Source organism: Bacillus rossius, chromosome 5 (assembly GCF_032445375.1).
Source record: "Bacillus rossius redtenbacheri isolate Brsri chromosome 5, Brsri_v3, whole genome shotgun sequence".
NCBI lineage: Eukaryota > Metazoa > Arthropoda > Insecta > Phasmatodea > Bacillidae > Bacillus > Bacillus rossius.
This window is the reverse complement of record NC_086333.1, coordinates 63491044-63517841: the sequence shown is the minus strand read 5'-3', so window position 1 is coordinate 63517841 and position 26798 is coordinate 63491044. Positions and strand designations below refer to the sequence as shown.

The window sequence follows — 26798 nt, the reverse complement described above, 5'->3', positions numbered from 1 at the left end:
GAGGTAGTTTCGTTGCACTATATTTGCTATATTTGACATTTTCAAGACGTTGGTCTTTTGTGTTGAAAAGTTGGTGTTCGGATCAGTTTAATGCTCTTATTCGAACGCTTTCCACTATTTACCTGTACCTGTAAATCAAAATAAGTTATAAGTAAATAAAATAACTTGCTTTTGAAGCTTGTTGCCTTAAATTGAAAAGTAAACAAAGATTAATTTTGTTGTAAGTCATAACTTATGAATGCTTTCGTGTAGTCTTAAGGTTAAAGTGATTGAAAAATATCATAACTCTTCACGTTAGTAATAAAAAACTTGCGATTAGTAAACATATTGCTTATTTTGAAATGACACATTTCCAGCCGGGAAAAAGAGAAGCAGGTTAGAACATTTCTAGATTTTGTAAGTTTTATTTCACGTCCCACCGTTGTAGATTTTAACGGTTTTATTAAGCTAAAGGTTGGTTAGGTTAGGTCAACTGCATTTATAACACGTAAAATATTTCTTAAAATTGAAATTTATGTTTTATTAATGTAGCTGATTTAACCAAGCCAACAATTAAGTTACGATTTTCCTTTAATTTTCATAAGACAATGCCCCCTTGTGAAAAAAAAATGGTATTAAGCCTGGATACCGATAAAATTTATTTCAATAATTTATTCCACTTGGTTCTAATAAGCCACGACTTCAATCAACATTTACCTTGGAAGGGAGAGATAATGGAACTAAGAATAAAACTTTAAAGTGTGAAAGATTGAAGTAGTGGTCCCCTCCTGGACGCTTCATGACTTTTTTTCCCCATTAAGTCTCATTCCAACCGTCCGCCCATTGTAATTTTATGACAAGCAGCTGTTAGTTGCTTGCAGATACCTCATTAGGACTTACTATCTATGATAAACCACTCCACGTACATTTGTTTCACCTTGCATCAAAATAAAAAGCAAAAGGCAGGGACCTTGAATGGCAGAGGTGAAAATTAGGGTTTTACGTTTTATATTTTAACACAGAGACTTGACCCGTCCCAAATACTAAGAATACTTTGGACTCTGTAAGACTTGGTATTGATTTAATTGATTAATTAAGGCTTCAAGTCTCGTTGACATGGAGTCAGTAGGATATGAGAAGAAGTAACGAGATGACAATGGAGCATTTTTCAGAATGAATGGGTGGGAAGGAAATGGGAGTACCCTGAGAAAAACCTGCTGGTTTACAGTAATGTCTGCCACTTTTCCCACTTCTGAAAAATTGGTGTGACCCCATCAAGAATCAAACTCGAATTGCCTTGGTGGGAGTTTGATTGCCTTGGTGACAGGGCTGTAAAGCGGGAGGGGAAAATCCCCGGGGTCTGGGCATCAGAGGGGCTCGGTTGAGCTTAGAAATGTTTTCCTGATAGGATGAAAATTATAAAGCAATTGATATAAGAATTCATTAGAAGCATAAGTTATGGTTAAACGCAGGGCACAATTACATTTATGGCCATGGTATTGTTTGCAGTCTTTAATTATTTTTAATATTTTTTTAATTTTGAGGTATTAAAAGTTGTATAGTAGATAATGGGGAGGGGGCCCGCCAAAATTCTTTGACCCTGGACACTTAGTTTCTCTAGATGGCACTGAGAGGAGGTGTCTGATCCACCTTTCACTCAATAGCATTTAGCAGTAGTGGGAATGTATTAAATACTTGCAGAAGTGCTTTCTCCTCAAGCCTTGTGACTCAGACTTCCTTTTAAAAATAATAACTGAATGGTAGAAAACCTTCCACACACACACACACCCCCCCCCCCCTTTTTTTTTTTTACAAAATCTTTTATAACTGCTCGATAGATAAACTAACTCTATGTAGCCATTATTGTTAGCAGAACCTTCTTCCTGATTACAATAGCTCAAGGAAATTTTGTGGGGACAGAAAAAATGTATCATTGCTCAGATATTAATTATATGTAGATCTTAAAAATAAGTTTGCTATTGATGCATTTTTTTCCCTCATAGGTATTCCAATTGCAGCTAGCTCGCCATTCCGCAAATCTCGTTTGGTCTGCAGCTATGGAGAAAACTGCTACAGGAAGAATCCAAATCATTTTGTTATTTACTCTCATCCACACCGTAAGTAATCATTAGAAACAATTTGTATGAATTTTTTTTTATTTAGTGTTTTACAAACAATTCTGAGGTAATATAATTCAAAATAATATATTTAAGTATGTTATAAACTAACTAGTACAGTAATGACTGAAAATCTATTAATTTGTATAATTGTGTTATAGTGTTCTAAGTTCAATGTTTTCAGGCCAGGTGGTACCTAATATTTAGGGGCAGGTATTTTTTGTAAAATTATCCAAACTCTCATTATACTGCAATGTTTGCGCTAGCAATTGTTTCCTAATAATTGCCGGTCATCTGCAAGAAAAGCCATTGTGTTTGGCCAGGCCAGGGCATGTTTGCTTCCGTATGAATGAATTTGTGAATTAAAAGTACACTTGTTCCTGACTAATACTTAACCAATCATAAAACACAGGTGATGCTACAATGTTTTAACACACAGCTAGTCTTGCTTTTTTTTTTCTCCCCCCCCTCCAAAATATACCTACAACTAATCATACTGTTGAGTCCAAAGAATGACGAGTGATTTTTGGGTAAAGTTGTAGTTTCCTTCAGTCTTCTTGTGGTGTGGAGGGGAGGAGATATAGTTCTCAATAAGTGATCTTTCCTTGAGTTGCTTCAAAGTCGCTAGCTGGGCACACTGACACCCTCTTAGGGCTGGTTGAACCATTCTGCTCTTCGATCCGCATCCAATGATCTGAGCCCAAGAATGATCTAAGGATCATTCCTCTAAACGTTGTGCCTTTGAATATATATACTGTATAGAAGTCACCAGCCCAGGTTAAAATTTCTAATACGGTTTTGAGGTAGTTGGTTAATTCACCGCCGCAATCGCCACTATCTCTAGGGCATTGACTTGTGGTGGTCCCTAGCGGACAAGTGTCAAACTCTTCAAACACCCCTTCCCCCTCCTGTTAAACGACATTGAGCTGCAGTGAATGATGGATGGGGGGTGCGGGGAATGACAGCAGGCAACAGTGCTGCTCTCTAACGTGTAAATAACAACTAAGACGATACAGGGCGTTACGGCACATACGCTTCTGAAAAACGTAGAGTAAATCCTATCCACTCGCGACTTCTATACAGTATATATATTCAAAGGTTGTGCCAACATGTGCTGGGACTACACTATCTTCGTTCGCATAAACCATGGTTCATACATTTCCAATCTGCGGCAACAGGCAGCAGTAAAGTCGAAGAAATGTTACGTGCATTTCTATTGGTGGGCTGGAACGACAGGAGTCGCTACAGTTGATTGTGAGACGGTGAGCAAATGGTTGATGTGATTGCTCAAGACAGCAGCACATATAGTCGCTGCCTCTGCTTTTGAATTGTAATAACGACTGAATACACATACTGGTATTCAAAAGTTAATACAGCATGAACCAGTCAGAAATATGAATAGGTTTTGACTAAAATATCAAGCATTTCAAAGATTTAAAATATGGTTTTTTTTCACATTAAAAGAGGTTGTAACACTAGAATAAATAAAAAATGTTTTGATACTTACATATAATCTAAAATTTTGTAAATAATACTGAAATATTTACGTCTGATTAAATTAGCCTACCAAGCTGTGTCAATCCGAGATCATTGCTATGAAACATCATGAAAGTCGGTTCACATCGAAGTTCCCAGTGATCTTTGTTCACTGCTGACCACACAATGGTGCAACAGAAAATGTGGTCAACGATGATCAAGCCAGCTTATGGCTTGAGATCGCGCCTGAGCTCTAATGGTGCAGCTGACCATTAGACACAGCTGTGGCTCTGGTGCAAAAATACAAAGTGAACTGCTGGAGCAGATATTTTCGACAACAGTAGAAGCATTTGCGTGTTCAGAAACTCGTGAAAAGGTGGGGCCCAGGGGCGGACTAACCCACCAGACATCGGGAGATGTCCGTTGCGCCCTCTACTGGAGAACTTAACAGCACCCTGATTGTTTTTCTTGTTTGGAACCCTCCCATCACTTTCCCACCGTCCTCTTACTGTAGCCAGTTCACCCCTGGGCCACACAATTTTTCTTATTTATAAGTATCCCTTATTTAGTTCTATATCTGTAGTGCAAATTATGTGTTCATTACTTGTACAGGAATCCATACTGATAGCTGTTTACATAACCCGATTCACACTAATTTTTTTTCTGTTATGAGTCAATTTCTTTTTCTATTTATAGTTTCCTTTTTTTACTGTGTGTGTATGATTTAAAATATAAAAGAAATGGTGCTACTTTGTAAGTAACTGAAATAGTGATGCTGTACACATATGCATGCTTAGCCTACATAATTGTTTGAATCTGTTAATAAAAAAAACTGTTAGCTAAAACGGTTTTCATTGTAATCTGCCGTAGAAGAAAGTGTTTATCATGGGTTCACAGTTTTTTTTAATTTTTAGATGTGTGTTTTATGTGTTACCTATAAATTTGAATGGATACTAATATAACGTAACAAGAAAACAAGAACCAAGAAGCTTTAGTTAAAAAAAAAAATATTGTTCTTCCTTTTGTTATTATTTTTATTATCGTGTGGCATCATAAACCCACTTCCTCCCATGAAAAAGGTTAAACTCAGAAAAATTCTCTCCCTTCCATTTTGAGCTGGATTGGTCCTTCGATCATATAGTCTAAAAATAATATTAGGACCGGAGTTTATTATTCTTTCTTAAAGTCTGGCACGTACAGCAGACTTTTAAGATGTCACGCAGCCCCTATTGACTTGCTGGTTCTGCAGGCCCCCATCACAATAGTTAGGGACTGGAAAAACTTGCGGGTTCAGTGAGTGACCTTTGGATGGAATCCACAGTTCTCTCCATACTGAAGGAAATATCATCTGTTGATTGTCAGTTGATTTGTGACACGTTTCCACTGGTTAGTCTGTGATTCGACACTTCTCTAGCCTCAAAGTCTTAACGGTGGCCTTGAGTCCTCCACATCGGCTGAACCCATTACTTTTTCTTTTCTCTAGCAATGATATATTTGTAGGTGTGTCATTAATAACTTGCCTGATACTAGAGTTTTAGGCGTAGATCCGTACCACAGTAATTCTCGTGTTATAGGTGACATCACACAGATAGTGAGGTGCTGAAATCGGTGACCCTCTATTATTAAAAATTCTGGAAGAAAAAAACTGCTGCAAATTTTATTGCGTTGTGTTTTTGTCTTACGGCAGTGGAGGACATGCTGGCAGATCAAATGGACGCTAGCACCTTGAAGATTCCACCTGGTTTTCAGACTAAACTTGATGCGTCTCTCGTTCTGATCCAGCTGCAGATGATACAGGACCTTGCTAAATCATCTGGTTGGTACAACTTTTTTTTTAAATTTATTTACATTTAATTCCTTTTATTAAGTGAACATTTTTATTATAAACACCTTCGTATAACTGTTTGCTAACTCCAAGTCAAAACTGTATCTAACTCAAGGCACTTTATCCCATATAACAAAATTTATCTTTTGGATGAAATTTCCTATACTATATAGACACAGCATATTAATTTATATAGTTTTTTTTTCCTTAAAAATATCCATAGGTAATTTATTTATATTTAATCAGGTATGTTAAATACTACATAAATGAGGGTTTAAATATTTCCTATTACACATATACAATTGCAACTAAAAAATTCATAAATTCTAAATTCTAAAAACACATTCATAAAATATTGAATATTGGTGATGAGTTAATGGCATAAATGACAAAAATATATAATTACCTCTTTCCTTGTGAACTTGAGCACAGTAGCTCTATTATCAAATCTAGGTGATAATATTGAAAAACAATTGCAGTTTGAAATAAATAACAGGGTTTCAAAGGATATATTAGAATTGTATATATGTTAAGATATCAGCTTTTGTGAAAATTCACATTTAAACCAAAAATGCACATTCAAGTTTTGCCCTGTATGCACAGATTTTCAAGATCACTTTTAGAGAACAATTTTTTTTTTTTTTTTTTTGTGATTCTATATTAATTTTAATATATATATTTAGAGCCAATATTTACACTTTTAAACGGAGCCAATATCTTGGTAATATTTCTTGGTGATTAATTAGATGTGTTATAAACATTTTAGGTGTTTGTGGTATTTTCAGCAAAAAGGAGTTGTGATTTACAAATTCTGTTGAATACATGTCATTTTGGTTGAATTATACATTTACCTACTCACTCACATTCAATTATGTATTTGATATCAATATGCATACGTATTATTATAAACTTATTGGAACAGAATAATATAACACACATAAAGTTGCTCATTGAAATTAAAATAGGAATTCATTGGTTATCGTAACATAATGCTTTTTTCTCCCTTTGTTTAGACTCTCCTTCGGCAAAGAAAAAATGTTTCGACTCTACACCTGCTGCAAGCAGTGTCTCGAGTGGTAACACAACTAACACTAGGCCTTTAGAGACATCTTCAGATAAGCGAGATGGTAAACGAAATGGAGACGGTAGTGCAGCTGGTATGGGTAGTCAAACTGTGTCGAGGACGTCCAGTTCTCATTCGGATGGAGATGTTACTCCTAAAAGAAAATACGGTAAAGGAAAAAATGAGGAGGCGAGTAAAACTGTGTCTCCTTTGTCTCCGGCAAATTCCTCCGTTCCTGGTCAAAGCTCGAGTGTGACCAGGGTTTCCAACAGTGGAAGTGATAGTAAACAGTGTGCGGACAAGAGGACTGCCCCGCCACCCCAGCAGGTGTCGGAAGAGGAACGCCGGAGGCGGCTCAACGACTTGAAGCAGTTGCTGCCCGGGGCGTCGAACTTCGGCGACCCCGCGTCGAAGCTGAGAGCCGCCGAGCCGTACGGCCTCTTCCTCACCACCGTGAAGGCCTCTGTGCCGACCCACGCCGAGCCGCTGTCGATGACGTTCTCCGAGCTGCTGCACCCAAGTCTGGGCGACCTGGAGTCGTCCTTGCAGATCAACTTCATGGTCGATCTGGGTTGGTTGATGGCCAACTACTACGTACACGGCCACAGGTAATTTAGTATTTATTTGATAGGGGTTTAACATTGCACAAATGATGTTTGTGTGTTAATGAGGCAGAAAGGTTAAGTGCAACACTCGCTGGTGTTTCTGGTGTGATATCACCTCCAAGCGCAAGGCTTTGGATTGGCAAGCAGTCTTCTTGTTGTACGTAGGACAACTTTGAAATTTTAGCTGCGACCCTATTATAATATGATCGAGAAATTAAAATAAAGGTGTACTTTAAGTCCGTTGAGTACTTTTAAGAATCGGTACCAGGTGTTTCATGCCTAAAAATATTTTGAAAACATTGTTAGCAATTCCCTTCTTCTGAAAATACATTTTAAAAACTAAATACAAAAACAGAACCACTCATCCACCTTCTGCATAGAACACCACTCAGATATCGTGAGCAGTTTTGAAATTGCATGTTTTTTTCCTGAAGCTCTGCACATTTTGTGTGTGCCCAAGTAGGTGGATCATTAAGGCAATGGGACATCTAAGATTATAGTGGGCTCCAAACCACTTGAACATTAACTAATGGCCAACTGCACCATTCTGCTCTTCGACCTGTGATCCAATGATCTTAGCCCAAGAATGATCTAAGGATCATTCATTACTCTAAACATTGCACCAACACATACTGGGACTTCACCATTGTCTCTCGCGTGAACTTAAATTCGTACATTTCTAGTCTGTGGCGACAGGCAGCAGCAGTGTTGAAGAAATGTTATGTACATTTCTATTTGTGGGCTGGAAAGATGTAAAGTCGCTACAATTGTTTGTGACACAGCAAGCCAATGGTTGATGCAATTGCCACAAGATGTCATGTTACGGTATACAGTCGCTGCCTCATCTTTTGAATTTTAATAACGACTGATAACACATACTGGTATTAAAAATTAATACCAAACAAATCAGTCAGAAATATTACTAGGTTTTGAACAAAAAATTGCTTCTATTTAATATGGAAAGTAATCATGACAAAATAAAATATTAAAACATTAAACTAAATTAACACGTATTTCAAACATTTAAAATGTATCTGTATTTCACATGAAAAGAGGTTTGATACATTTGTGATTGTGTAAATAATACACTAATATTTAAATCTGATTGAATTAACGTGCGTTAAGTCTATGAAAATGCCAGCCATGACTGGTAGCGCTGTGATGATATGACATCATTGCTATGAATCGACTCAAGAGTCAGTGCACATCGAAGTTCCCAATGATCTTGTAACGTACTGGGTCTACTCCCAACCCATCAGGTTAAAAATTCTGCCTGAGTTGGATACTTTAGACGATTAATCAACACAGGAATGGAACCATGTTCTGGTACGTGGATATGAATGAAAAGTATATGTTTTAATATGAAAATACTTTCAAATGACCAGTATCGTAAATTTCAATGCATGTGTGTACAATATTTATTCCCTCAAAATAAGGGCAGTGGTTAACAAAACTATTACATGATAACATAACACAGTTTCAGTTACACGCATTATGAACACAACAAAAAGCAATGACGGTGATGACTATACATTGTGCTTATAACCTAAAGATTAAATGAAACTTGGATACTTCAGTATTCATGTATGATGAAACAGTGAATTATTAATCTCACCCAGGTTTAGACTTTGAAATAAATGTGACTAAAATTGTATTTAGTTGCAACGAGATATTTCCTCTGTGACATGTTACAGTAAAAAGCCTCTGCTCATTCTCCACGGGGAAGATACTGATGATTTGAGAGACCCCAAGAAGTTGCCAATGCACATAAAAGCAGTTCGAATAAAAACTCCTCACCCATTTGGGCATCATCACACGTAAGTATTAAAATTATTGTGTTTATTTTTCACAAAAAAACTTATGATTTTCTTGACTGATAAATGCATATTAACTTTTTTCAGTGAAAAGTCTTTAAGGGTATAGTACCGTTCCAGGCCATTATTGTTTATAGTTACATTCCACAAGGTTAAATGTGCTGATGTTTTTTGTTGCAAAATCAGCTGGCAATGTTGCATTTTTAACATTTTTGTGCAGTATGGATAAGGAGAATGAAATGGAATATAAAATTATAACTTTTTTTTTGTTTGCTGGTTGCTATGTAATATGGTTTGGTTTCTTTCTGAAGAAATTACTTCATTTTAGCTAGCCTTTAAAAATCAACAAAAATTTTATGATTTTAAAAGGCTGATTAAAATTAATTTTTTTTTTCTGAAGGAATTAAAATTATATCACACAATGGCCACAAAAATTGTCCTTCAACCCAAAAAGTTACAGTTTTTTTATCCCATTTGGTTCTCCTTATCCATACTGCACAAAAATGTTAAAAATTCAACTTTGGCAGCTGATTATGCAAAAAGTATGCACTACAATTATTTTTCATTTCATAAAGTTTGGCCACTAAAAGGGTCAACAAGTGTAACCATGTTAAACATAAAAATAAAATGTTGACCATGCAATGAGACATACCCCTTTAATCCCAAAGAGTATTTAAACTAGGTATACCTGTCAAATCCAAATATAGGTGTCAAGTGTCAAAAATAAAATAATGCACAGTAAATTAAAATATTAACCATGGTGTTGAAACAGCGTACACTTTAAATGGTTGTTTCACAAACTAAATTTCTAGAATCAATACTTATTGTGAACCCCAAATATTGTTTACATTAAACTTTATTTTAAATATGTTTGGCTCCTTAACAGTCAGAGACTCTTTGATAAAAGGAAAATTGATCCACTAAAATTTCACATTATTTACTGTAATACTTAATATAGTTAACTTACATCGCCAACATAACACCGGTGTGCTAAATACTGTCCTAAAATTGTGTTCATACTCAAAATGTTACGGTACACATTGTCAGAATGTCATCAATGGTCGGAGTTTGACGAAAAATGTTGTGTTCGTAACCATGCAGCACTTACCTAAGAGAATCTCCGTGACCTGTGATGTTTACCGTGTCTTGTAGGGCAGATTGTGTGTCCTTGATCAGCCCGTTGGCAACCAAGGTCAAAAGCTAGTATCCATCCGAAATGTCTGACAAGAATGTGTTGAACCTTTAGGAACCACAGTGGTTCAAGTGGTCAGAGCTCTCCTAAGGATGGGTCGGTACCGGTTCTCGGTTCTCGGTTCCTACGGTTCTCAGCATTTTAACCGGCACCGAGAACCTTAGCTAAAATGTTGGTACCAGTACCAGCAGTATAGCAAAACCCTTTACGAAAATGGTCCTTCACTACAACATTAACTGCAGCATGAAATGCCTCAACGCACGTCAAATTCACTTATAATATAAATTATGTTTTTGGACTTCTTTGGAATAATATTTATTATAACTATAAAATAGAATACACGTGAAAATATTTAATATTCTCGTCACATCTGTAAACAAAGTACATTTTTTCAATCAAAACATAACAGTTTAAGGTGCCATAGGTGTAGTTCATCGATGTGTGCAACTGTATAACATGCCTCAGCAGAGAGATGTGAACAGAAAGATGCCATATTTGTTTCACTGGTTTTTAAATAGGCACCAAAGGACCCAAGTTTAATTCTTGACAGGGTGGAATCTTGTTTTTTCCCTTGGTGGGAAATGGGACGTGTTGCCATGAGCCAGTGGGTTCTCTCGTGGCTGTTCCATTTCTGCACTATTGCATTTCCATCGCTGTGCCATCCCACAGTCCCAGTTACCTGAGGAAGATAGAGATTATGCAATAATTCACAGAAAACAAAGAACGAGGTATAGCACAACAGATGAAACTGGCAGTTTTTTTTTAATGTGGAGCTACACACTGGTTTAAAAAAAAGATAATAAATATTAAATATTTAGGATTTTTTTTATTATTAAAGGTACTTGGAGTTAAATAAACAATTTAAACTAGTTGTAATATATTGTGTTTTACATTCACCGACTGTTGTGATTCACTTCAAAATTTCATGGGAAAAAAAATTAGTAATATTTCATATTTTTCCAAGTTTGGTGTTTTTTTGAATTCATAATGTTTGTTACAGTAAAATGACTTTGCTACGCTATTCAGATGGAAGCCTGCGTGTTGTAGTGAGCACAGCAAATCTCATTGAGTCAGATTGGGAAAACAGGACGCAGGGGTAAGTAAGTGTATGTATGTTGTATTTTCCTCTGTTTGATTGAATAATAATAATTAATTATACTTTGAAAAAAAAAAAAAACATGAATGGTTCCTGCTAATATTACCCATATCAACAGTGACCTCAAGTTTCAGTCATCTCTATAAATCTGTCCCAAAAAATTTTACATTCAGTTTTCTGGTTTCGTGACAATCCAGAGCTCCAGGTTGTTCAGAATTTGTCTAGAATGCACATACACAAAACACATGAATAAATTTTGATTTAAAGTTGAAATATTATTTAAGTTCCAGAAAATATACTCTTTGAGGTTGTTTACCGTGAAGAATGTCTTGCATAAATAAAAGAATTCGCAAATAAAGGGTGGGCACTGAATGTAGCCGCAATTTTAAGACTCAGTAACATTTACACCAAGAAACAAAAACAAACTTGCAGCACAAAAATCTTTTGTAAACCGATTTTTTAATCACTTGGGCACTATTTGATTATACAAGTTCGTTGACTAAATCCCGTGGTCGCTTGCGACATATGCTACAAATGGCCGAGAGACCATTGTCTGCTCGGCATGGCCATCAATTTACTCAAAAAGCCCCAATTTGGAGCCTTTGCTACCACGTGTGGTCATCAAATTCTAATTTAAATAATATCCACAATAATGTTGGACAGTACAGGCCGGACCACAGATGTGATTGTTAGATTTAGCTAGCCGCCACTCAACACACCTCTCTCGCAGATGTCCAAGTAACGACTAACATGGCCACCTACGAATCCAGTTTCTTGACCCCTGGGGAAAAATGCCCTTGTGATGCCATGAACAGCCAATCACAGAGCAGCTTACTATTACTACCAATGACAAAACACTTTAAAAATCAATCAATCAATTTACAAAGTGGGCCGGGCAGATCCTGGGTTGTGACAAATTATTAATTTTTAGGAGACTTTTTTTGTCTCTGTTTACACCCAACTCTTTTATGTCAAAAAGTTTTAGCTAATGAATTAAAGATGACCCCATACTTTTCAGACTTTGCAAAATTGGTAGTCTTAGCTTTAGGCTGAGCTATGCTGATGGATGCATGTGTATTTATTTAACCATGTATGTTTATTGCAAATTTTCAATCAAAATGGAAGTAAGACTGTTTTTGAAAGGGCTAGCATAATAAAAAGAAAAACTGAGAAATCAGTCAGGGAAATAAATGTATTTTATGTTGGGGCAATTAGATCAAATAAGACATAAAGGCATCTCCACTATTGTATTTGGGTACATTATTCCCTGTGTTGCAATTCTGTTGTGCATTGTATTTTAGCAGAGTTTTATTATATTTCCTACATCCACATTACAAGTGAGGCTAAATTCTGTGTCTAATGATGCCTTGGACTGTGATTTAAGAAACATCTTGTTTTGCGTACTCACCAGGTTTTTTGTTATACACACATTTTGGTAGAAAATTAATTTCATAATTTATTATTCACTTAAGTTATTTAATTAGTGCTCCTGTCAGCTCCTGTTTAGCCTGTTGCTTGTTGGGGGTAGGTTTCATGTGAGGTCATTGTTTTAAATTCTAATTATTGTGTAGTTTGGTATAAACCAAAGAGAGCCCAATGCAACTCAACACTCTTCCGGTGTCAATGAGGCGTTTAAGGGAGTGCATTCCATTTCCTGCCCTTTTTTATATTGTGAGTGTCTTAACTATCGTAAAATGGAAAGAAAGGGAATTACTATTACAGACTTCTATTTCTATTTTTCCCAAATTCGCTGCCAAAATCACAATTTTAATGTCATTGGAACATGAAAATAAGGTGAACTAAATTGATTACAAAACTTGAACCATTTAAGTTTAAAAGCTATGCTACTGGTTGCTTCATGAATAGTTTGAATTTCTTTTAAAAAAAATTAATTTACCTAGCTGTGTAAATCATTTTTCACTTCAGAACTAAAACAATTTTTTTAAATAATTATTTTACTATTAAATATACATATCCAAATGTATGGAAAAATTTTATCCAAGGAAACTTTATTTATTGTTAAATTTAATGACCTTGCGTTCATTCATATATTCCCCATGAATAGGGATAATATTTTATGGTTTTAGTTTTAGGTCAAATTCATTTTTGAAAAGTTTTTTATATTTATACTTTTTCTTTTTTATGAAGATAGTATATTATTTAACAAATATTAAAATTAATATTTCTCAATACTGTCTTCGACAAAAAATTAACTTTTTCACTGAAACATGATGTACTTTTGCAGTGAAAATAAAAGGGCAAATTTTTATGCATTTAAAAAATGTGAAACGTTAATGTACAATTTTTAATAAGAGATTTTTTGATTTTTTTTGCATTTAAATTAGTTTTTTTTTTGGGAATGGGTGGGGGGAAAAGCATAGAATTTACTATAATAAAAGTTTACATTTTTGTAACTTCAGTTAGTTGTTAAATTATTGGTTGATTTCATGATTTTAGTTGCATTTCGATGATAAATGGTATATTAACTTGCATTTCGGTGTTATATAGTGTAGGTATTGACATGCTATTCGGTTTGATCGCAATTCGTCACATGATCTTGTCCCAACCCACGAGGGCTCTCCACGCCACTGGACGGACCGCCTGTCTCGCAGGCTGTGGGTGAGCCCGGCGTGCCCCGAGCTGCCCCGGGGCTGCGACACGGGCGCCGGGGACTCCCCCACGGAGTTCAAGGCGGACCTGCTCAGGTACCTGGCCGCCTACCGCCTGCCCCAGCTGCAGGAGTGGGTGGGCAGGGCGCGTCGGGCGGACTTCTCTGCGGTCAGGTGAGCGTGGGGTCCTTCCGATGCCGCAGCCGTTACCGACCTCCGTGTTCCGTCGCGGAACTACTGCGTGTTCTTTGAATGATCCTTTCGATGCAGGCACACGCCACTGCTGGTGTCACTGTCCCCTGCGGTGTGACAAAGGGCAGCGACAGTCCCCACGACTTGCTAGGAGCAGTCGGGTTTAAACGCGGCATCAAAAACATTGCAATGTAAAATTGATTACTAACCTTAGCTCGCCACATTTATAATAGCTGCTCGTAATAATCAAGCTCGTGAGCCCAAAACAAACAATAGCAGAGAGAAAAGTCTCAACAAAATTAAGGACGACCGAGTAGTAAGTGTTAGCTGTCATAAATAAAAGGAAATTATTGTTAAGTTGTTGGCACTTTTAATGTGAACCAAATTTCAAATCATATACATATAGCTTTTCGTGGCTGCATAACTCGTAGTTTGGATCAGCTCTAAATATGTATGTTACAACTTGAATATGCTAAACTGTACACTAAAATTGAAAGCCTAAAAAAATATTATGTTCAACACAAACAACAATGAATTTTGAACAATCACCAGTGGTCTAATTACAACTGGCACCTAAAATCTTAAAGTAACTGGTTCAAATGAACTTTGTACTCTCACATTGGAACAAATAAATTCTAGTTTGTTGTTGGAATTTCAGTTAGCATTGGTTTTTAGACATTTGAATTTTATTTTATTTTTTACTTGGAATAGAACATGCCATGCCAATTACTTTCAAAACCTGTTGTTGTCTGCCTGGTAATTTTAGTTTGGAAAACTGTAATTATTAATAAAAAGCATTGGCAAGTGATTTTTATTTCTATTAGCTTATTAGCATTAGGACTAGTAGAGATAATCTAAATTATAGTGAGAAACATAACACCAGTAACTCTTTGTATAAGCAAAAAAGAAACTTTTTATTCTTTTTATTTTAGTTTTGCAACACCATTGAATTTAGTGCATAGTATGGATTTTGTAATGCATTTACACAGAGTAGCGGTGCTCTACAAGTGACTTTTTTGTAATCACAGAGACACCAAAAAAATGGGAGGTTTTTGTTTTGTGATAGGTTAAAAAAATACTTGTTTATTTTTGGGTTGCTGCTGCTGTTGGCTCATAGTTTATCTGGAGGACTGTTGGCCAGTAAAAAAATTTCTACGAAATACATATCCAGCAGTCACTCAAAGGCTACCAGTTTAATACGTCTCAAAAACAGTTGCCAATGATTGGGTGGCTTTTACCAAAGATACAAGTGACTGTAGAGTGTATTCTAAGAGGCCATTAAATCCACTAATTTTTTCCTGTGCTTCCTCTTGGCCCTTCAGACCTAGGATGAAAACTGTAAAAGTTTTGTTTGGAAAACCATTACTTGGCTGCTAACACTATTTTTCCTCAAATTCTAAACAATATATTTACTATAATGAATAATTTAATTTATGAGTGAAATGTTTGAGCTCAAATGGATTGGCATTGTGGGCTGTAAATAAAGTTGTAAAATACAGCATAATAAATTAGGCTTCTGTGAATCATTTTTTTTAATAAAATTTTTTAATTGAATATCAAATTATTCATAAATATAAAATATTTGTCAAATCAATTATTAACATACATTTTTTACACATCACATGAGTCCAAGAAAAATTAATTCAACCATAATATAGAGGTGTATGATAAAAGAAAATTTAAAAAAAAAATGGCAATGGATTTCTAAAAAGTAAAATTATATGTGTAAAAACACATTTTGATCTCACAGATTATTCACATAAATATACAGTATTGTTTATTTTGTTTTATTTATTTATTGGTTTGTAACATACCTGCCAACAATTTATTTGATACATGTAGAAACAATGTACCGGTATGTATAATGTTGCAGAAAACAAATCCAAATGTCTTGATCATCTTTACTTTATTCGTGTTTTTTTTTTTTTTTGTGTCTGTGTGTGTGAGAGAGAGAGAGAGAGAGAGAGAGAGAGAATGAGTCTTACTTGGGTTATCTTCTGGTAACTAATTATTTTTAATATATTACCTATTTGATTTGGAATATTGAATCTAGTATGAATACTCACAAACCCCCTGTAGGAAATGGACCGGGCCAGCTCGGTGCTGACGGAGGGACGTGTGCTTGCGCCAGGGTGTGCTTCGTGTCGTCGGTGCCCGGCACGCACCGCGGCGCGGAGCTGGAGAGGTGGGGGCACCGTCGCCTGGGGGCCCTGCTCCGGAGGCACGTGGCGGGGGCCGCGGACGGCCGCTGGGACGTCGTCGCCCAGTGCTCGTCCGTCGGCAGCCTGGGGCCCGAGCCGGAGTCCTGGGCGTGCGGGGAGCTGCGCGCCAGCATGGCGCAGCGGGCCGGGGCCAGCCTCGCCTTGCAGTCGGCCCCCCAGTTCAGAGTGGTCGGTGCACTGTCTTCAGCGTCCCTTTCTCTCTTGGGGGTTACTTAGAATAGAACATGCCATGCCAATTACTTTCAAAACCTGTTGTTGTCTGCCAGGTAACTTTAGTTTGGAAAACTGTAATTATTAATAAAAAGCATTGGCAAGTGATTTTTATTTCTATTAGTTTATTAGCATTAGGACTAGTAGAGATAATCTAAATTATAGTGAGGAACATTATAACACCAGTAACTCTTTGTATAAGCAAAAAAAAAAAAACTTTTTATTCTTTTTATTTTAGTTTTGCAACACCCGAGTGGACAATACTTCAGTTGGGCTGGGTCAAATCCTAATTTTTTGGTTTCATAAGGATCGTAGTTATCCCAAAAATAAACTCATTCTGAAAGCCAATGACTTCCCAGGGTAAACTATTTTTAAAGCCAGGCACTTGTAACTTCAAACATTCCATTAAGCTATATAAGTATTATGCTTGAACTAAGCCTGATTGTGTAAATTAAACAATAGTAACTGTTGTTGACTAAAAACTATTGGATCCAAGACAGCTTCTTATTGTTCCTATCTCTTCCTCTTAATCTGGTTGCCTCTGAAATGTACATATCCTGGAGAGACGTGGGACTTCATCTTTCGAAAATAGTCACTGTGTACATTTTACATTTGAACTTTTTTTTTTGCTGCCCTGAAAGTGCCTATTGTCACCTTTGTCTTTGTCTTTTTTTTTTTAATTACTTATTTTTGTATTTACTTAGTACAGTAGAATCTCGTTATAGCGAGCACGGTAATAGCGAGAACACGGCTATAACGAGGTATTTTTGAGGAATTTATGGCGTGATCGCTTGTAGCGCGCTTTTGTTATTTGTCTGCTTCATCTCCACCCCTCTCGCTCGCCGCTAGACATCTTGCCGTTGACGCCTGTCACATTTTTCAGCCTTGCAGTCGCCACCTAAGTGCGTGGCTTTAAAAATTGAATCACATCCTTTCTTTCTTTTATCAAACTTCCGTTAGTTATCTGTGCCGTGTGTAGACAAAGTTTGAGATTGGAACAGAAACAACGTAAGAAAGTATTTTTTACAAATTAGAAATATGTATGTTTTTGTTTTTATAATCGAGTATATTCACGTTTTTTTTTTTGTTATCTTAAGAGATAATATTAAAAAGCCGCTCTAATGAGATTTAATTTTTTCTTGGTTAACAAAAACTTTTAATTATCAAATATTGTTAATTGTTTATATTCTATTTATTATTATTTACGCGACGTCATACTGTACGCGTACGCAATACGACTGGATTCGTTGTTGCAACATAACATAGCAAATTATGCGGTATCAGAAGTAACGAGTAACGTAACAATAGTAACGAGTACTAATTGTTATAGTAACGAATAAATACGGGTACACATTTTTTCGTTACTTTTACACCTCTAGTAGGCATTACCATAGGCGTGCGCATGGTAGGTGCCACAGGTGCCTTGGCACCACCATTAGGGTTAACGTTATTTTGTTTTTTACAAGCATAAATAATACATACTTACAAAAATCCGTATTATTTCCAAAAAAAAATATGTTTTTCAATCGTGTCGAGTTACAGATATGTGCTCATAACACTATCAGTATATCAATTATCAATCTAACCAACTATACACACGAAAACAAGCCATTTGCAATTACTTGTGTTGTACACGCGGGCCGCGGCTACGAAACTTCTGAAATGTAAATACTTCTCATAGTTCTCCTCGAATTACATAGAATGCGCGCTTGGTGTCCACTGTTCACTCCACTCGGCAGGCGCACGGAATAATAGCCGCCGTCCGCCAGGGTTTATTTAAAAAAAGAGAGAGAGTTTAGTTAGTTAAAAGGATAGGCTTACTCGATGACTTATATTCAGTCATTTTTGTTGTATTCCAAAAGTTAAAACTTTTGCCCACTCTTATTTGTGTGTTTTTATTATTTTAATATTTTACATATTTAAGGTATGTTACAAAAACTCCCTTGATTTGTTGATTTTAAAACTAACCATTTGAGAATGTTTTTTTTTCTAGCATTTATTTGGCATTTTCAGAAAACATTTAAGTACGGTTTTTTCAAGCCACCAGCATGAATTCCATGCAAACAATTTGTGCAATTTACTTTATGGCTCAACAAAGCTTAAAACTGTAAATAGTTTAGTAGTTTTCCTGGTGATTATAACGTTCAAAGCCATAATTTGTCATAAAAAATGTTAAGATTTTTACATCTGTGTATTTAATGTTTTTGTTCGGAAACACCTTAAATAGCACCATTTTGCTCTTTCAAATCCAAATTTTTCCGGGGGAGGACCCCCCGACCCCCCGCTTTAGGCTCGGGTCCGTGAATGACAGGGCTGTTGTGTAATCTGGCACCACCACTACTGAAGTCCTGCGCACGCCTATGGGCATTACCGTATTTATTTCCGAATCGCTAGGGCAGTTTTCTTGTAACTTTTGTTTCGGGCAGCTGTTGGGGTATTTGTCCGGGAAAGGGGTGGTGATGGTTTGAGTTTAATCCCAAATTTATTTTCTAAAAAAGTTGACAGGTTTCTTTAAATGAAAAAAGTATAGTTTTCCAGCGACTATGTCATTTGAGGCGTACGTGCGTTGCCGCAGCTGCACTCCTGCTTTTTTGTAAGGAATTAAATCGTCGCGCTACACTAGCACCACCTGTTAGCTACATCCCGAACCAACATGGCCGCCAGCAGACAGCCCGCGTCGACAATAGATAGCAGGACAATGCTGCGTCGGCCGCGGGCTGAGATGCTATACCTACGTGCCGTGGTAGGGTATTCTGGTTATTTTGACGCAATCGGTGATCGCATCCGTACTTATGGGGTATCGTTTTAAAGAGAATTCACACATCTGCTCACAGAAATTAATATTTCGTTAATATAACCTGTTATTTTCCAATTATACAGGTTTAAACACAATTTTTTTGCTATTTTCGGAAAATTTTTATTTTTTGGGGGCCAAAATCTGTCCAATTCGGTTATAGCGAGGACACGGTTATAGCGAGGATCAAACCCGGAACCGTGACACCTCGCTATAACGGGACTCTAGTGTATATCTATAGGTGGATTTAAAAATTAATAATTTTATTTTCTTATGAAGTTTAATTTTGCTGAAGCTGCTAAACAGAGCTTCATGGGAGATTTATTTGGCACATCTCAGTATTCAGTCTTTGAATATGTGTTCGTCCCACACATATGTGCAATATGAATTTGTATATTATATATTTATGAAATAACCGTCAGATGTGTAGAAAGTAATAACGAATAGTTGTGTAAAGATTCGTCACATTGATAGCAGCACTGCATAGAGAAGAAAAATATTATCAAAAATGTTTTGAGTTCTATGAGTTGAATCTGCTTTAAATAAATATATCACTTTTTATGCTATTAACTCAGATTCTATTATTTCACTCTATTTAGCATTAATAAAATCTAAATTAGAAATGTAGTTGCAAATAATAATATAAATACATCTGATTGTGGCAAAATTTTGTACATACAACACAAAACAATTGTCTTAACCTAATTTAATTTCTCTTTCAGACCGCAGATCATTTACTCTTCATTAAAAATTGTTATTGATCTAAATTAAATTGTAATTATATTCTTGCAATACAAGACTTAGAGGTATCACCTTGTCTCAATTTTGTGTACACTCAATAAAAACAATTGTTTTTATGCTGTTATCAAATTTTAATAAATATGATAAAACTTAAAAAAAAAAAAAAAAAAGTATAAGTAATTTTTAAACTGATCTAGTTACTAATTAAAATTTAAAAAAAAATTCAAGAGACCCGTTTACTGTATCAAACATGTAAACTATTTGCCATATTTAAACCACTTGCCATTTGTTTCTTCTATTAACATATACGTAACTGTTATTATTTCATACTTTTAATATATAATTTTAATCCTGTCAAGAATCATGCTGTACTTAAATTATTATGTTATTTTTAATTAATAATCATAGAAGCGTTGTTGTGTTCATACATTTACTTGTTCACTTGTCCATCGGCCATTGTATTTGTCCTGTTCCCGTGTTTTGTGTTTTTATGTCATGCACACCCTGCTAGTCTTTTGACTGTCTGTGTGCATGCAACAAATGTAAATAAATAATATGTAATTTCATTTCCAACTTAAGGCTTATCATAGTACAGTGTTAATTGTGCTATACATGGTCTAGGTCTTACTCTTAATGTTAAAATGTTACAGATTTACCCAAGTTTTCGTAATGTTGCCAGCAGCTGTGACGGACTTCTTGGAGGTAGTTGCCTTCCGTACTCAATGAAGACACATCAGAAACAAACATGGTTCACGCGATTTCTGCAGTAAGTCAGCAATACATGAATATTATTATGACAGAATTTTTAAGAATTTAGGTTGTTTTTTTTTCATGTTGATGAGCACTGAATCTGCATCCAAGTTTTTTTCACCTCCTTGTGACTTTTTTTTTGTTTGTTACGGAAGTGCACGTGTTACTACCATAAATGCTCCTTAAGGAGTTGTCAGCTTGGAGTGATTCCTAGTTTTGGATGTGTAACATCTTAGTTCTCAGTACGTGACATTTGGTAGGAGTAACTTCATTAATGGAACAGAAATTTGTAAACACGGTGCTGCCATCTATGGAAGGCTCAGAAATCTTGAAAAAGATGGCTGACCCACATGATTGATCCATAGATATTGCTTTCGTGAATACCACAGAATTTGCATCTTGCATAGTTATTAAAAAATAAAACTTAATAATACTACAACTATCCTTTAATACTTGAATTTATAATTTATAGTCATAAAAATAAATGACAACTTAAACAATGCATAGGGACATGAACTTTTCGGTGAATAAAATTAGTGAAAAGCGGTGAGGAAAAATGCCAAAAGCGGTGAGGAAAAAAAAGCGGCGAAATGTATCTAAGCATACCTTTTTTAAGAAAAAGTTAAATGAACTCGATTAAGATTGATCAAAATGTTTAAAACTAACATTTAGAAGTGAAAAACTCTTCAAACTCAAAAGCTTTAAAGACAAGGAGAATAGCTACTCACCCAGAATGTCAAAACTTTTGGGTTTAGAGAGGTTTGTCAATAAAATATATTCCTAACTCAGGTGGTATGCTAGGCCAAAAAAGTTAGGTTTGTTTAGTTTTAGGTTTGGTTGGTTTAGGTAAGTCTTATTTTATATTTGGTAAGTTTAGCTTAGGTTAGTTTTAAAATGCCCATTACCAACTAGCTTAAGTTGGGTTTGGTTTTGAGAACTTCTAAATTCAAGCCACTCCAAGATTACAGATATTGATGAAACTTAGGCATAAATACAAACCTTCAACATAATTATTCATTCAGCTTAAAATAGTGGGGTCCTGAAATTTATGAAGTGGGATTTTCGCTTTGAGGAACACCTCAGTGGTCTCCATAGCAAAACGAAGCGCTTCAGTTTTTTTTTTTTTTTTTTTCTTCTTCTTGCTTGCTTGCTTGCTTGCTTGCTTCGCACAAACACCAATAGTATGCTGCAGTGCTACAGTAGCAGTGGAAGAAATGCGTGACTTTTTGTGCTTTTCACTGCTTATGTGCTTAACAATTGAGTCTCTACGATCCCAACTGACCCTGCAATTACAGTATTTACAAAATAAAACTGCCTCATCTGTCGAATAGAGACCATCAGAAGAAAATTCTTTGGCCCTATCTAGTGCCTTTATGTCATACTTCGACATCGCGAAGCAGCGAGAGAACTGTCAACACGATATTCGTTCAGTTACCGCAATGAATAGCCACTGAACAATAATAAATGCACACATGTGCAGTAACCTAACAGAACCAAAAAAAAAAAATTACATACATCCATCAATTTGTTTGTTGCAGTTTAAAATTGCCTGAAGTATTTTATGGTTAAGTAAATTATGAAGAAAAAACACACTTGTAATTTTTGTTGATAACAAAATTAACGCGTTGAGAATGCGGTATCGTTTTTATTTACCGTACACGATTGATCGTATGATTGAACAACAATCGATTGTTCGTAAACGTTCGTGTTCTTTATCGCATTCTCGTACTGCTACGTTGGTAACAAGTTTATTGAGTAACGCGTTTTGTTTTGATAACTTCGTGGCATGAGAAACAAATGTTGAAGCTTGTTATGTTAAAATGCAAAATATAAACAGTCCTGGATTACCGTCATCTGTGGCCGTTAACCTCGCCGTGATATTATTGCCACAGAATGAGGTTTTTGTGGTTATGGCTGGAGAAAATAAATTGTTTACCTAGTTTTGCCTAGTAATGTTGTCGGCACGGTGAAATGTATTTTTATGTATTGTTTTATTGTTTTCTTTTTTATTGGTGCGCTGGTGTTACGAACGGAAGATGAATTATATCAAAATTATATGTGTTTGTGGCAATTTAAGCTTCAAATAATGACATTTTGACCAAATTCGCGACGAAACAGTGGAAAATCGCAAAATTCGCATTTTCGTAAAAAAAAAAAAAAAAAAAAAAAAGGCCAAATTCGTGAAATAACGACTGTGATTCACGATCGCGAAAAGTACCTGTCCCTAACAATGCATTATAATCTTATAATCCTGGCATTACAATTTCGACAACCCTTGGTTAACATTGAAATTTTGAGATAGTGCAGTGTTTATCATACTGGTGAGAGAGAACAAATTGTTAGCCTACAAATATTCTTCGTCATGGAAAATTAAAAGATTTCAGCGTGAAATTTTTATGTTAAATCTCAAATGTTGTATCATCTCACTTTGGTGAAAGTTTGTTTGTAGGAAGTATTTGCAGACTGATTTCTCATTTAAGCAACAACAAATATACATACATATATTTAGTGTTATATTTGTTTAAAAATGTTTAAAATGTTTGAGTAATGTCATAGAAGTATAACATAATATGTGTACCTAAGTACACTCTCCTGACATGTGTGTGTATGTGTGTGCGTGCGCGTGTGTGTGTAAATTTGAGAGTTTCGTATTATAACGTATAAGTGTATTTGCAACATGAGAACACATGAATTTGTTTGTTACCGAAGTTAGTTGTTACACATATCTGACTAGTACTGAAAGACTCTCTCACAATTTTTTTTATCTTGATTAATTAACTTCAAGTTTTCCACGTTAGTGAAGCTAAATAAGATTTAATTTCTCAGAAACTTCTGAACAGTTTTTTACGGGTGCCCTGGCGAACGTGATCACGTTCTTGTTGCATTCTCGTCGCTAGGCAAGGACAGACTCTGAAGCCAAGTGAGTTCAGGAGCACACTGTATCCTTAAAGCCTCTGTGCGAGACACTGGGGCGTAGAACCCTGACAGCGTGCTTGTACGGTTAAGACTCTGGGCTCGCATTCCACAGGACCCGGGTTCAGATCCTGGACCAGCCTTCCTGAAATCAGTTTCTTCAATGGTTTTACAAAACCACTCCAGACAAATGCTGGTGTGGTTCCTTACTGAAGAAGAGTAATCTTTTACTATTTTTTAAATTCAAGGATTCGTTACTTCCGGACAAATATTTGTGTTATTGTGCATGGATAGGAAAAATTAATTTAATTTGTTTTATTGTAGATCTCTTATTGAATCAATTTTCAACTATAAATGCTCGCTAATTTATTTTTTTTCGTTCTAAATTAATCTGTTTTAGACCAAATAGTTAGAAATTATTTTACCGTAAAAACGCAGCATGTAAATTTTACCCCTATTTTGGTGGCGTAAGTATTACGAAACAGCTTTTATAAAAATGAAAGCAATAACACAGAAATCCTCTGTTTTAAAAGGAAATTGGACATAGTTTAAAACCAAGAAATCTTGTCTCCATGTACGGTCTGTGTTGTGTGACATCTCGCTGTCGACGAGACTCCTAGCCCGAGGGCTGTTCCCGGCAGCGAGTGGAAGAGTGCGGGGCGGCACCGCTCCGAGGCGATGCCCCACATCAAGACGTACGCCCGCGTGTCGCCGTGCGGCGGGGAGCTGGCGTGGTTCGTGCTGTCGAGCGCCAACCTGTCCAAGGCGGCGTGGGGGTCCCTCAGCAAGGCCAAGGGGAAGGTGTCCGCCGATCCCGGTCTCTACGTCATGTCCTACGAGGCCGGGGTGCTGTTCCTGCCCAAGTTTCTGGTGAGCCAGTCATGCTAGAACCCCATGAAGCATGTTGGTTGCAGCCTTTTCATGCCAGAAAAAAAAATTCTTCCATCGCTTAGTGTTTAAAAATTTTCCTTGGTTAAGACAGAGATTAAGAGTTTTACCAAAAAAATCATAACAGTTTATATTGACAGTGGTATTACAATACCTGACAATAGTTTAGGACCATTACAAGATTTGTACAAACTGTTCCTGTTCTCAAATATTTGGTGATATACCGTATTTACTCGCGTAAAGGCCCCGCCCGCGTATAAGCCCCCCTCCTTGTTTTGTAAACATTTTTGAGAAAAAATTTAAAAACGTGTTTTTCTGGGTTTATCTGAGGGCAGGGCAGCTTGGCATGCATCAAACAACAAGCCATGTATTGTGACCGGCGGGAGGTGATTTTGTAAGCGGCAGTGATACAGAGACTGGTATTATAGTTTGTCCGTTCTCAGTAGGACCGTCGTGAGGCATGCCAGACGTAAGCAGTTAGTCCTATCTCAAACGACATAAAGATAAAGAAAGCTGGACTCGCGTGCTGTGTTGATGTGCAGTGTTGTCGGAGAAGAAGAGGGGAAGTGAAGGAGGAAGGGAAGTGGGTCAATGATTCTAACATTCCTTTGTCTGGTTGGCTGGCTAGCTGGCAGGAGGGAGGTTAAGCCACGCCTCTGCATCTCTCCCCTCCTGACACAGCGCTGCCTCTGCCTCTCCCCCCCCCCCCCCTGATATAGCACTGCCTCTCCCCCCTGCGGAGTCGTTGCCTCTCTCTCCCTCCTGCCGCGTCGCTTCCTCCCCCGCCTTCCTCATTCGAACAAAGACGCACAACTTGAAAAGAAAAATCTATTTTTTCCTCCAAATTCGCGTATAGGCCCCCTCCCCTTTTTTGGAGTCAAAATTTGGGGAAAAAAGAGGGGCCTTTACGCGAGTAAATACGGTATATATACTTTTCAACCATTGCAGCTATCAACACACACGTTTTTTATAAATTTCAGTTATTGATGAAATTTGTTCCTTAGTTTTCATGTTATGATATTTTATAGGTAATTTAAAAAATTAAATTTTGGAAAATTTTACTATGTAAAAAAAAACTAATATTCGTTTGCTTATGAATACTTGACATAGTATTATACCTCATGGTGTTTGTCATATATACCAATGTTTACTGGTGAGATTAATTCAGTTGTGTGATATAAATACCCTTTTTTTGATGTTAAATGGGACTTAATAATAAAAAACAGGAACAATAAGTGGTGTTTTAAACATGCAAAAAGTAATAAAAGTTGTTTTTTTCCACTACGGTCTTGCTATTAAACAGTAACGGAGGGTGTCCCTAACAGCGAAAATGTTCCCCACCCCCTTAAAATTATAGATGCGACCATACACTAGGAGCGAGCCTTCTGCGGGTAAATATGATACATGTTAGTATTTTTCAGTGTATAGCAGTGTTTTATATGAAATGTTAATGTTCTTTGAAATACATTGCAGGTAAATGACAGTGTTTTCCATCTCGGTGAAGAAAGGAGCACCACCGTGCCTCCATTCCCAATGCCATACGACTTGCCTCTGTTGCCGTATGGTCCACGGGATAAACCCTGGGTCGTGGAGTACCTTTCAGAATGAGACGGAGATTGTCGCATCAGTGTCTTCCTGTAATAATCAGTTGTTACATCATAATGGTTGTTACCCAGTTTAACTTCTGTGATCTGTAAATAGTATTTTATTGTAAGCTCTATTTGTGCTCATTATTTTTTATATACATTTATCTAGGAGCATGTCATGTAAAAATATTTTATGATTATTTTGATGAATATTTTAGCAATGTATTTATTTTACCATTTGCATGTAAATAAATGTTTTGATAAGTACATACTTTAGTGACAAAAATTTTAATATACATTTTGTAATTTGCTTGCAAAATGTGAAATCAAGCTCACATCTGTTTCACTACCATACTATTTTAAATTTCTTTATTTTGCAACCAGCATTAATTATATCATTGGGTTATTGGCTATTTAATTGTATTTTTATTAGGTGTGTCAGGCTTTGACATGTGCTTAATCTTGTAGGACTAGGAATGGTGGGACTACCTAATTTTAAATTTTCCTGGTCCCCTCACCACATTAATTCCTCAATTTACTTTGTTTCTTCTTACAGACAAATTACTCCCACCAAGCACTGGACTGAGACATAGTATAGTCTAAGATCCCAAGTGTAATTGAACTAGCCTCACTTGTAATTTGAGCGAGGTATTTTTTATACAAAATAAATTGCACATTTGTTGCCTAATCATATCTTGGCCATGCTATGCTTAGTTAAAAAGAATT

At 36.3% G+C, this 26798-nt stretch overlaps 1 protein-coding gene across 3 annotated transcripts; it reads left to right on the top strand.

Annotated features, from left to right (window-relative positions):
• Window positions 1-112: 112 nt before the first annotated feature.
• On the top strand, window positions 113-26350 carry LOC134531896 (probable tyrosyl-DNA phosphodiesterase). Of its 3 annotated transcripts, none has more exons than XM_063367917.1 (11): window positions 113-375; window positions 1983-2096; window positions 5260-5388; window positions 6411-7068; window positions 8760-8882; window positions 11072-11167; window positions 13780-13950; window positions 16100-16358; window positions 20586-20701; window positions 24240-24468; window positions 25960-26350. In XM_063367917.1, the coding sequence occupies exons 1-11, from the start codon at window positions 342-344 to the stop codon at window positions 26092-26094; spliced, it is 2064 nt and encodes a 687-aa protein (XP_063223987.1). In that variant the 5' UTR covers window positions 113-341; the 3' UTR covers window positions 26095-26350. The 3 variants fall into 3 exon arrangements, with proteins under 3 accessions (XP_063223987.1, XP_063223988.1, XP_063223990.1); XM_063367918.1 differs by having other exon boundaries at window positions 113-396; window positions 25960-26320; XM_063367920.1 differs by having other exon boundaries at window positions 119-220; window positions 25960-26320.
• The last annotated feature ends 448 nt before the right edge of the window (window positions 26351-26798 follow it).

What these genes read in the sequence shown, in the direction of transcription:
- LOC134531896 (XM_063367917.1), top strand. Translation starts at nt 342, where the DNA reads ATGACACATTTCCAGCCGGGAAAAAGAGAAGCAG. An exon ending in GCGGACTTCTCTGCGGTCAG is followed by an intron (nt 13,951 to 16,099) that starts GTGAGCGTGGGG and finishes TGCTTGCGCCAG; the next exon opens with GGTGTGCTTCGTGTCGTCGG. An exon ending in TGGTTCACGCGATTTCTGCA is followed by an intron (nt 20,702 to 24,239) that starts GTAAGTCAGCAA and finishes TGTTCCCGGCAG; the next exon opens with CGAGTGGAAGAGTGCGGGGC.